The 11,353-nt window shown below is 41.1% G+C and overlaps 1 protein-coding gene across 1 annotated transcript in view; it reads left to right on the top strand.

Moving 5' to 3' along the window:
* Nucleotides 1–2,473: 2,473 nt before the first annotated feature.
* slc29a4 (solute carrier family 29 member 4) overlaps nt 2,474–11,353 on the top strand; it is a 14,044-nt gene continuing 5,164 nt past the window's right edge. Inside the window, exons 1-6 of the mRNA XM_035655001.1 lie at nt 2,474–2,860; nt 6,477–6,608; nt 6,717–6,830; nt 7,759–7,887; nt 8,695–8,769; nt 8,879–9,138. Coding sequence (XP_035510894.1) covers nt 2,626–2,860; nt 6,477–6,608; nt 6,717–6,830; nt 7,759–7,887; nt 8,695–8,769; nt 8,879–9,138 — 945 coding nt within the window. The 5' untranslated portion in view covers nt 2,474–2,625. The remainder of the gene's footprint in view (nt 2,861–6,476; nt 6,609–6,716; nt 6,831–7,758; nt 7,888–8,694; nt 8,770–8,878; nt 9,139–11,353) is intronic.

Raw genomic sequence — 11,353 nt, 5'->3', positions numbered from 1 at the left:
ACCCCTCCTCCTTCTCCTCCTCCCCTCCTCCCCTCTTCTCGCTCTCCTCATCCATCCATCCACGCTTCCTCTCCTGTGCTGCTGCTGGACGGAGCGTTAGGAGCGCACAGGGACGGTACCAGGGCTTCCCTTCTGTCTGATGGAGACGGGCTGAGGAGGAGAGACCAGGTCCGGCAGTCCGGCAGAGACCACCTCGAAGACCCCTGCAGGAAGGACTCTCTCGCTCCCGTTGCAGTGAGAGCCGGGGAAACGAGAGGGGAGACACGGGAGGTAAAGGGGGCCATTAATAACCTGTTGTTTGTGTGTGTTTTGTGTCTCATTTGAGGGAGAAAGCGCGGTGGACGCGGCCGTCGCAGACAAAAACACAAAGATGGATATAAAAGCGACATATAAACCCTTGTTGGACTTGATCGGATCGTTTTAATGAGGATTTTTTTGGAAAAGAAGACTGAGAGAGCATCTCTGTGTATCCTCCACTGCTCATCCGTCGTGTTTTTCGCCTTTAATTAATCCCAATTTCTAATTCTCACTCGCGACTGTGAAGTAACACGTGAGGTTAATTGATTAGGAGTTAACGCATATATCCCAAGTATTTATTTCCCGGTTAGGCCCCCATTTGTTGTCTGCTAGAGGTTGTGAAATCAAGTATTTTTTCTGACCCTCGATGTTTATTTTATTGTGATATAAGTAAACAATAGAAACACCAGCGTGATATGAGACTGCAATTCAATTATGGTTCGCTGGCTGGAGCCTTTTAATTTAAAGGAGGAGGGCTGAGAGCGCCGCCTCTAGTCTGGAGAGGGAACGTCTGCAGATGGCTCTGTATGTGAGATGAATTGGCATCAGGATTAGATTTAAAACCTTTAGTCAGTCACAGTGTTTTTACTCTCTCTGTGCAGGAGAGGCAGCCTCTGTTTAATCACCTGTTCCTCTGCATCCACCTGGATGAGCCCAAAGTGACAGAGATGAGATGAGAACCTCCTCACATTATCTGATCCTGCCACTTCCCAGACAGCTTTAAAATAAAATCTCAGCTTAAAACCAAAGCAGCTGGGCTCCTGACTGACTGAGTTGCTTCGTATTTTGTAGACCAGAGCTGAAATAATGCAACTCTCAGGTCATCAGAGGCCACAGCAGGGCGGATGTGTGGTGGTGACAGAGCTGAATTGTGTGGCAGAATGTCCTCAAGCGTCTGTGTAACCACACAGGTCTGCACAATAGATGAGCTTTTATTGTATGTGTGTTTGCATATGGAACAGTGTCAATACCCATTCATATTGATCGCGCCTGTAACAATAACATTTTCCTCAACAGTTCCCTGTTGACTGGAGTTAATGAAAGCATGTTATTGAGCCACGTTTCAGCTGCTGTAATGAAAGAAGGGAGACCTTATGAGAAGTGTTAAATACACTTTCGATTGTGTTTAATAGTGGGTGAATAAGCTGCTGCATGACAGAGCTGAATGTTTATCGATTAGTTGATCCACAGATAAATGATTAGCAACTATTTTTATAATCGATTGATGTATTTCTCAGTGATATCAAAAAGAAGTGTATCTTTGGGTTTTGGACAAAACAAACAATAAAAAGACATCAACTTAGGGATGTAGGGAAGCCGCAATGGGCTTCCTCTGATGTTTTATAGATCATTTAATCAGGCATATAATAGTCAGATTGATTGATAATGAAAATGATCCCTGATTGCAGTCGTATGAATGAATATATGATGATAAATGCAGTGAATTACACCTGCTGGCATATTGGTTTTTATTGGTTACTTTAAATGTCCCAGAATGAAATAGTTAATTAAGAAGCTTTATGTGAGCTCATTAATTTAAAACAACTTTACTGTTTACTGTCCTGGCTCATTATCCTGCTAAACTACAAGTCTTAGTCAGACAGATAACTACTGTAATATATCCTGTGGGGCTGCAGCTAAGCATTACTTTAATTGTTGATTAATGTGATGATTGTTTATTTATGTTATTTTTCAATGCATTGTTTAGTCTATAACATGTTTTTCCAAATTGAATTAAAAACCCAGAAAGATTCTGTGTAAAAAGTTAGAAACAGAAAAAAAACATTTGAGATGCTTGAACCAGTGACAATTTAATATTTTTTGGCTTAATTGATCATCAAGATTGTGGTTGATGAATCTTCTGTCAGCTGACTAATTGATTGTCTCTTCTACTTTGCACAGTGGTGTATATCGCAGTGCCTGCTTATTGAATGCAGAGCTGCATTTTCACTCACCTTGTCTCTCACCCAGTCATGCATCCATTGTCACTGTTTCTCTCATTTAATATGCCTCTCACACGCAAACATTCACACAGCAAACTATTTTTCTCTGGGGTGTCTAACCTTGACTCTTCTGACTTTCAGTGAGGCCCTGACAGATGCTTTTTGTAATTCTATCGCTGCCTTTTTTTTTACATGTTAATTCTGTTTCTGCTTCTATTTCCCCCTACAGATCCTCCATCATCTGAAGGTCTCCTGCCTCTCTTACAGTGCTTGTTGTGGTGATTGTGATTAACATGCACGCTCCCAAGAGTGTGTAGTTTGAAGTGTCAAAAGTAGTGTTTATTGTGTGTGTGTGTGTGCGTGTGTGTATACTTAAAGCACAGAGATGGGCTCAGTGGGCGCGGAGCGCCGCAGGCCCACGCCCGTCCTGACGCCCGAGGAGAGGGATGTATGGAGGGATGGAGGAAGAGGTGGATGGAGGGATGTGGGGAGGGAGGGATTGAGAGAGGGAAGAGAGAGCGGGGTGGTGCAGAGCTACAGCTTCGACTCGTTCCAGCTGGAGGAGGAGGAGATCAGTAAAGACGCCCCAGAGCGAGGAGTGCTGGCTCTGTCCGAGCCCGGTGAGGGACTTTCTATTCTGACTATCTGTATGTGTGTGTGTGTGTGTGTGTGTGTGTGTGTGTGTGTTATAGACAAGGAACAAAGAAAGATGGGAGGAAAGAGATGTATCAGTAACAGCAATTCATCAATGTGAAAAAGGAGGCCACAAAAATATCTTTATTCTACTCTCAAACACCAGGAAAACAAAGTATGTTTAGATATCTAGCTAGATAGATAGATAGATAGATAGATAGATAGATAGATAGATAGATTCTGTATATTTGTGACTCATTATATGCAAATAACACCCTTTTTGGTGGTTAATAAGAGCATTACATGTTTATAAACTATATAGGCCTATGTCAGTCAACCGCTGCCATGGGAAACACCCACCCACAAGACTGAAGCCATTATTTCCACAAATACATCCATAAATGGTTTTAAAGTCTGTTAAAAATTTCTATAGAGTAGATAGAGATGTAGTAGTCTTATTGTAGCAGTCTTATCCAGTCTTGTGTCAATTCTATTATTACATAGCTAGCTACAAAAATATTTTTTGCTGAGAAAATAGTATATATAGGTATTACATTGGCATTTGTTTTGTTATTTGGTGAGGCATGTGAGTTTAATTTTATTTTTCTACAGTGATATCGCCGCCTACATTATTGTTCCCCAGGGAGCACACATTTTTGGCTCCGACTGATGTCGTCTGTGCTATAATGTGATTGGAGCAAAATATGTGTGCATGGGCACTAAAATGTTTTTTGGTATCACCTCAGACAGTTTTCCAGGTGGCAGACTGACTTCATGATCTGTGATTTGAGCACTTCCTAAGTTACTCCGCAGGTTATGTACTCCATGTCATGATTCGATTTATAAACAGTCCTAAAGGCTACAGGACTAATCACTGATGTGAGTGATGACCGTCTGGTTATTTTCCATCACAACAACTGGACCCATGACAAAGAGACAGCTAATGCTAACTAGCCCCCCTCCTCTGTATAATGCACAACAAACACAGCCCAGGAGCTGCTGATGATTCAGCACATAATAAAATTATATGAACAAAAAGAAATGTGTAAACTCATGGTAACATTAGCAGGTTAAGCTAACTAGCTTTATTTTAAAGGTGGAGTAGTATAGCTAGGTAGCCCTGCTTTCTCTCTTCCCCTTTTCTGGGCAGTTGTGTCCTTAATGTTGTTGAGCCTCATAAAGGAACAGATGTCTAATGAACATACAACACGATACATAAATAAAGCTATGTGTTCTTGTTGAAAAAAGATGAAAAAAACATCTTGTAGTTGACACCGTGTCTCCTAGCAACACCGCACTTAAATGTCAGTCAACCGCTGCCACGGGAAACACCCCCCCAGAGGATTGAAGACATTATTTCCATAAATATGTCCATAAATGGTTTTAATGTTGAAAAATAGATAGATAATAGCTGCTGTATCAGTATAGTTTATATTTCCTGACACTGATAGTGAGGAGAATTCAGCTTTCAGTTCCGCTTTAAAAATGTGATAAAAGTGACAACATTGGCATATTTTTAAATTTTCTTCATTCTGCAAGAAAAATAAGACTGGCTGAATTCAATGAAAGACAGTGTGTGTGTGCATGTGTTTGCAGACAATGATGGAGGCTGAGAGAACAAAACCAGTGACAGGATGAGAGATCGAGGGAAGCTTATGTAAAAAAACAGGAGGCAAGCCGGTTAACAGAAAATTGCTGTGTTGCCTGGTTACTCAGGTTGTACAAAGGGCACGTTAATCAGATCACAACTGACCAAAGACGCACAGCGAGGGTCCTAGATTGACAAACGCTTCCTCTACTCCCAGTCTCTTCATGCTTTGCCTCTGTCTTTATTCTGTAGCTGTCAGTATCCATATCTCAGTGTATAGCCAACAAAAGCTTTTTCCCTTCAGAAAAAACATGACGGAGATGTAAAAAGGCAGAATTAAAGATTTAATTAATCCTAGCCTGTCATTACGGTCTTGCACCTACACGACAATCTGTGGTTCTACGAAGGGACTGTACACAAATTAATAGAGGGCTAGAGAAGGTCAGAAAAGGTGGTGGTGGTGTAATTTTTCTTTTGGCTTTATTTTATTTCAGCCTTCCTTTACATTATAGTTAGAAGTTACATTAACATAAAAAAGAAAACTTTAATTTACGCCATGCTTTATACAGATACACTTTGCCACGTGCAAAGGACAACAGTCTGTATCTGTATCAGGGTTTTATTAAATATTGGTGGCTCACTTAGAGTTTCATTAAGATATCAAGGTTCAAATTAGGTACACTATTAAACAAGTTGTACCAGTTTAACACTGTTATATTATTTCATCATGTTGTGGGGAAGGTTAATATATAGATTATATTGTATATGCTCATAGATTATACACAGTGTATAATCACCTGAAAATAAGAATTGTTGTGTTTTTATTGTGTTTTGTTGTTTTTATCTACAGGGGGTGGGGGTCCTATTCCATTGAGGCCGCCATTTTGAACCGCCATGTTTCTACCGTTGCCCAGAATAGACAAAACAAACACTGGCTCTAGATAGGGCCCATTGTGTTCCTTACTAGTAGAGCCGCTGTAGTTTCTACACACTTGGACAGCTGAGCTGTATTCAAATGTTTGCAATCTGCAACTTCACTGCTAGATGCCACTGAATCTTGCTCACTGGTTCTTTAAAGAGGGTTCAAAGAAAACAATAAGAACCCTGGAAACGTTTTTGCTTTTGTACAAAGTGAAACATAAAATCCACCACCCCTCATCACCCTTAAATCCACCATTCAAATGTCAGTCACACAGTGTGGGCGGGGCTGCGCTGTTGTCTTCACTGGATTTTTAGTTAATGAGGTTTGAGTTTCTGCAGGCGTGATCTTTTCTTCTGTCTGTTCAGTCTTGCTGATGTTCAGTGCTCATGCTAACTACACAGTTTTCTTTATTCTGAACAAATCTGCTGTTGTAAGCCTGACAGACTGCTGCACTTCCTTTACTAACAAACCCAACAGAACAGCAGAAATGGAATAGCTTCCTGGAGCTATACTGTATGTTGTGTAGTCATTGTGGATTACTGGAGAGCTAAGTTTATCACCCATCAGCAGATGAATTGGAAAATAACTTATCAGTCCCAGCTACCATAATAATAAATACAAAAATAAAGTGAAATAAATTCATATTTTTACACCTTTAGTCGGCTGTAGAATATAAATGCTCAAAAATGATTTAGTGCTGCTAATAGCAGGCTCGCCAGATTAGGAAAGGATTCTGAATAGTTATATAAAGAAGCTGCACATCACACTTAAACCATGAAACTAAATCAGCTGCAGAACACAAAAGTCCAGTTTTCAACTGAAAGTACTCGGGCAGCTAGTCCACAATCAGCAGTTCTGATCAATTTACCACCAGCACAATGGGAACATGGTCCTCTGCTGCATTAGCTGCTCCAACAGTGGATCAGAGGCGTCACTGCTGCTGCTGCAGCTTCATTCATCCTGATAAGCTTTAATGAAGATCGAGTGTGTTGGCTTCAGACCTAATTCAGATGTTTTAAAGTCATGTTTTATCCCCACTGTTTGAGAGTACTTTTAAAATCCTCTAACCCTTCACTCCCTCCTTCCCGCTCAGACTTTGAGGAGCCGATCCCTGACGACCGTTACCATGGCATCTACTTTGCAATGCTATTGGCTGGAGTGGGTTTCCTGCTTCCCTACAACAGTTTCATTACTGATGTGGACTACCTGCACCATAAGTTTAAAGGTATAAATATGCATGAATAAAATCCATGTGTGCTTACAGAACTGCATGAGTTTTACAGACACAAATGCACAGCTCCCAGGAGTCTCTTGGCTCTTGTGTGTGTTTCAGGGACGTCTATAGTGTTCGACATGAGCCTGACGTACATCCTGGTGGCTCTGTTGGCCGTCATCCTCAACAATGTGCTGGTGGAGAGACTCAGCATGCACACCAGAATCACTGTGGGTAAGTCAGGCAGGAACCGGCTCACAGACAGAGCTCTAATTGTGAAGATTTTCTCATTATGGGAGCTTGTGCTGTTACTCATTCATTAATGACCCTCTGGGAACCTCAAGGCTTATCAGGGCAGAATACGCAGAGCTGGAAAGACAGTATAAAGAGAAAAAGAAACATATACTCTGTCATAATTCTCCTGTGGTTTTTATTGGTAAAATGTTTCAAACAAACTTTTCCAAAGACCGTGAATTCACAAAGAGCTGTCTTTCCAGAGTGCCGCATATTTCTGCTTTTCTTGTGGCTTTTAAAAAATTCTTGCATCATAATCAGTTTTGTTTTCAGCTTTCAAAAATGTTTTAAAGTGAACTCGCTATGCTGTGCATTTAACACACAAGTGTGCACATTCACTGTTTACTTCAGGTTTTTTGGAGAAATTTAAATATGGCCCAAAATGATTCATTGAAAAGCTGGTTTTGAATCTACCACACATCTTTGCAGTATAAATAATTAAGAGACACTGTGATATTGGGGACCAACATAAAAACTATTAAAGTTGTTCAGCTTACTCAGTATAATTTCTTTTAAAAACATTTTTATGCAAAAGTAAAAAACTGTTCTTTAAAAATGTATTTCCCCCGAGGAGAAGTTTGATATTTCTACACATATACAGCATGTAAGAGCAAGGATCCAGCATCTTACCCTCTGCAGCTTAAAATAGCTCCGCTTGCATCCTTGAGGAAATATCTTTTGAAGTGTGTCTGCTGGAGAGCTTGTCTCTGGAGTTAATAAACTCAGGAACGGACTTCAGCCATACTTTTTACATTTCTGACCTGTCAAATATGTGCTCAGTCAGGCAGTCAGAATGTGACCTGCTTCAGTGCTGTCTCCTCACTGTCCGTCCGTCTGTCGGTTTGTCTGTCTGTCTGTTTCTCTGTAGGTTACATCTTAGCTCTCGGGCCGCTGGTCTTTGTCAGTGTGTTTGATGTGTGGCTGGCGAAGTTCACCACCAGGCAGGCTTACATCGTCAACCTCGTGTCAGTGGGAGTGGTGGCCTTCGGGTGTACAGGTACTACTACTAATAATAATGCCTTTCTATCTATCTATCTATCTACCTATCTATCTACCTATCTATCTACCTATCTACCTATCTATCTATACATGAATAAGTGTAATGTAAAAGGAGTTGCTCATAGAGACCAGCAGACTTTGCAGTTCCTCACAGCATTTAAGCTACTTTCAGTTCATTGTTTTGTTTGTTTATGAGGGTAAAACATAGAGCATGTACTGGTGATGTTGAATGTCATAGCACCATCATATTATGGATATACATTATAAAGAGATTCCTGCAGTGATATGGATACTGTATCATAGATGTAGGTATAAATTATAAATATAGACACACATATATAATACAGCCTCAGATCTTACCGTACAGTATAATTCAAACTGCAAACTATCAGAGAGATCATATTAATTGTGGGGCTTAGATTGAATTGCACTACATACTACACTATATACACATATACTGTATATAGAGAGTGTAATGAAAGCTTTTGGTGCTCGTGGTGCTAAATATCAGTCCAAGTTGTCAAATGAACAAGCAACAGTGTCACGGCAAACACAGTAACGGCTTCAGCCCTCAGCTGCTGCTAATGACTTGCATACACAGAGCCAGTTTCCTTGTTGTTACTGTGAGTGTGAACACGGAGCCTTTCAGCCAGCAGAGTAACAGTTTAATTAGTGGAGGTCCGGAGGTCAGAGCGGCTTCTCTCTAGTGGTGTGTGAAGGTCCAGGAAGTTGTGCCTCTAAATAAATTTAGTTGTTACAGTGTTGACTGTTAGGCACTGATAACAACTTCCTCATCCCTCCCCAGTGCAGCAGTCCAGTTTCTATGGTTACATGGGGATGCTGCCCAAGAGGTACACACAGGGGGTGATGACTGGAGAGAGTAAGTACACTCACACAGACACAGAATTGTACACACACATCCCTGCTATCCTTCTCATCTCCTCCACTGCCTCATTCTCTCTGTCTTCCTCTCCTCTGTTGTCACCCAGGTACAGCAGGGGTGATCATCTCCCTGTCTCGCATCTTCACCAAGCTGCTGATCACCGACGAGAGGAGGAACACGCTCATCTTCTTCCTCATCTCCATCAGCATGGAGATGCTCTGCTTCCTGCTTCACCTGCTGGTGCGCCGCTCCCGATTTGTCCGCTACTACACCAGCCACTCGCAGGGCAAAGGTCCGGGCAGATGTCACGACCCGCGCGACAACGGGACTGGATACCGGGTTCACCATGATGTCACCGCAGAGGAAGTAAGATTTGTAAGTTTGTGGACATTTTTTTGACTTTATGGTGTATATGTGTGCGTGGTGTATGCACACAGTGACTGTACTGAATATTTATTTTTGGTCATGCTAATAGCGTGGCTTTATGGATAGCAATGTTGTCATTTAGACCAACAGTCCAAAACAATATCTCAAAAACATCTAGTGCCACCATACGGTTAACATTTGTGGTTTTGAGTGAAACATTTGATGGATTGATGGAACTGTAATAACTTTGATGATGCTTTAACTTTTTATCCAGCGCCATTATCAGGTCAAAATTTTGATCTAATACTTTGGTTTCTGACAAACACCTGCATGATATTCACATCAGCCTCAGCGATACCTTGTGTTTAGTGCTAACGTGCTAAAATAATGTTGATGTTGAATATTAAAGGTGTTTAACATTTAAGAGGATGTATTTGTTAAACGGAATATAATATACCTTACCTTAGAATGAGACATTTTAATCTACAGAGGAAGCGGGTCCTCTTCTGCGGAGTCTGCCACGTTGAACTGCCATGTTTATACAGTAGCCCAGAAGGGACAAAGCGAGCGCTGGCCTTTCGTCTTTTGTGGCTTCCTACATGGTTAGAAAGTGAGCGGTATTTAGTTGGTTGTAATCTGAAACTTCACCATTAGATGGCATTAAATCCTACACACTGGTCCTTTAAACACTACTGGACTTAATGAATGACTCTCTGTGGTACCCTACCTTCTGCTAAAAATCCCACAATGCAATGCTCAGCATTTTGTAGATCCAGTGATAATGACAAAAATTTACATTGTAATTGATGGTGTCCAACTTTTTACTGCTCACTATAAATTAAACTGTATATCACATAGGAGTGGTAAATGAGTAAATGGATTCTTGGTATGTTATTCTGCATCAACACTCATCCGTCCATCCATCCATTAGCATCCATTTTGCTTCGTCGTGTTTCATGATTTTCAAGTTGTATTGAGAGATCAATTATTCCGCCCCAGGTGGAGCAGCAGATTCTCTCATTAAAGTTTCTTGTACATGTTTCATTCATTAAAACCTTCATAAATGTTGCACCAACAAACTGTTTCTGAACTAAGACAGGAATGAAATGTCAGGCCTCTAAACTGTGGTGTCACTCCGTTTGTTTGCTTGTTGATTTCTGTGAGCAGTGTGTGTCTCTTGCCAGATTCACTGTGAGCGTGCACACAGGGATTAAGGGCTGTGTGTATTTTAAAATGCAGAATCATTTATTTAAGCTGCGGGCTGCTTTTTGGCGACCACTCAGAAAGATAAATATTGAGAGGGAGAAAGAGAAAGGGAATTTGGGAGGGGTTATTAGTCAGAACACTGAGAGGACAAATTGTTGGGAGAAAACTGTTGAGGCAAAGAGGTGAGACAGAAGGAGGAGACTCTTTATGCAGAGAGGCAGCCAGCCATGGGGAGGAAAAGCAATAACCAGACTGCACCAGATGGTTTGTTACACAGAACCATCTGGGAAGTCATTTGGAAACAGTTTGCAGAAGGGAAGGCACTTTCAAATAAATACTCAGCAGGTGATTGGATGAACCATCTATCCATTACCATCTAACTAACAGATCAATAAACCTTGTAACAAAGTAAAACTCTTACTGAGTCATTTTCCATCAAGAAAAACCTTTGGTGCCGTTTTTTGCTCTGCTGTCAATGAAGGGATACTCTTCAGCTCTGACATAACTGATGCTAGCTGCAGCTACTCTTACTTTATCAGCCGCTGCTGTAGTTTTCAGTCACTTCTCACACACATCGTCACACACACCTTACATTAAACCAAGTGATTAGACACAAGTGCATAGCTTCAAGCCTGGCAAGATAGATTCTCACGAGTTTAGCATAGAAAAAAAAAACAGAAAGAGCAAAGAAAGGGCAGTCATGACAATGAGACAGAAGAGGATGTGAATCCACTTTGTACTCTTGCTTGAAGCAGCACTTTTTAGCCTGAAGACATGGAGCTAACATTCTTCTTCTTGTGTGTGTGTGTGTGTGTGTGTGTGTTTGTGTGTGTGTATGTGGTGTTGTGTGTGTTCAGAGCCTTCAAAGGACGACATATCACCTCAGGCTCTCATCTTTTCATGTGTGCATGTTTGTTTTTGTACGCCATTACGCAAAAGACAAGTATGTAAGGGATGTCCCCCTGTGTTTTACAGTAGTGTGTGCGTATGTGTAAGTGTGTTAGTGTGT

The sequence above is a fragment of the Morone saxatilis genome, unplaced genomic scaffold (genome assembly GCF_004916995.1).
Source record: "Morone saxatilis isolate NCDOM2014 unplaced genomic scaffold, NCSU_SB_2.0 Contig14, whole genome shotgun sequence".
NCBI lineage: Eukaryota > Metazoa > Chordata > Actinopteri > Moronidae > Morone > Morone saxatilis.
This window is presented reverse-complemented; position numbering and strand designations above follow the sequence as displayed.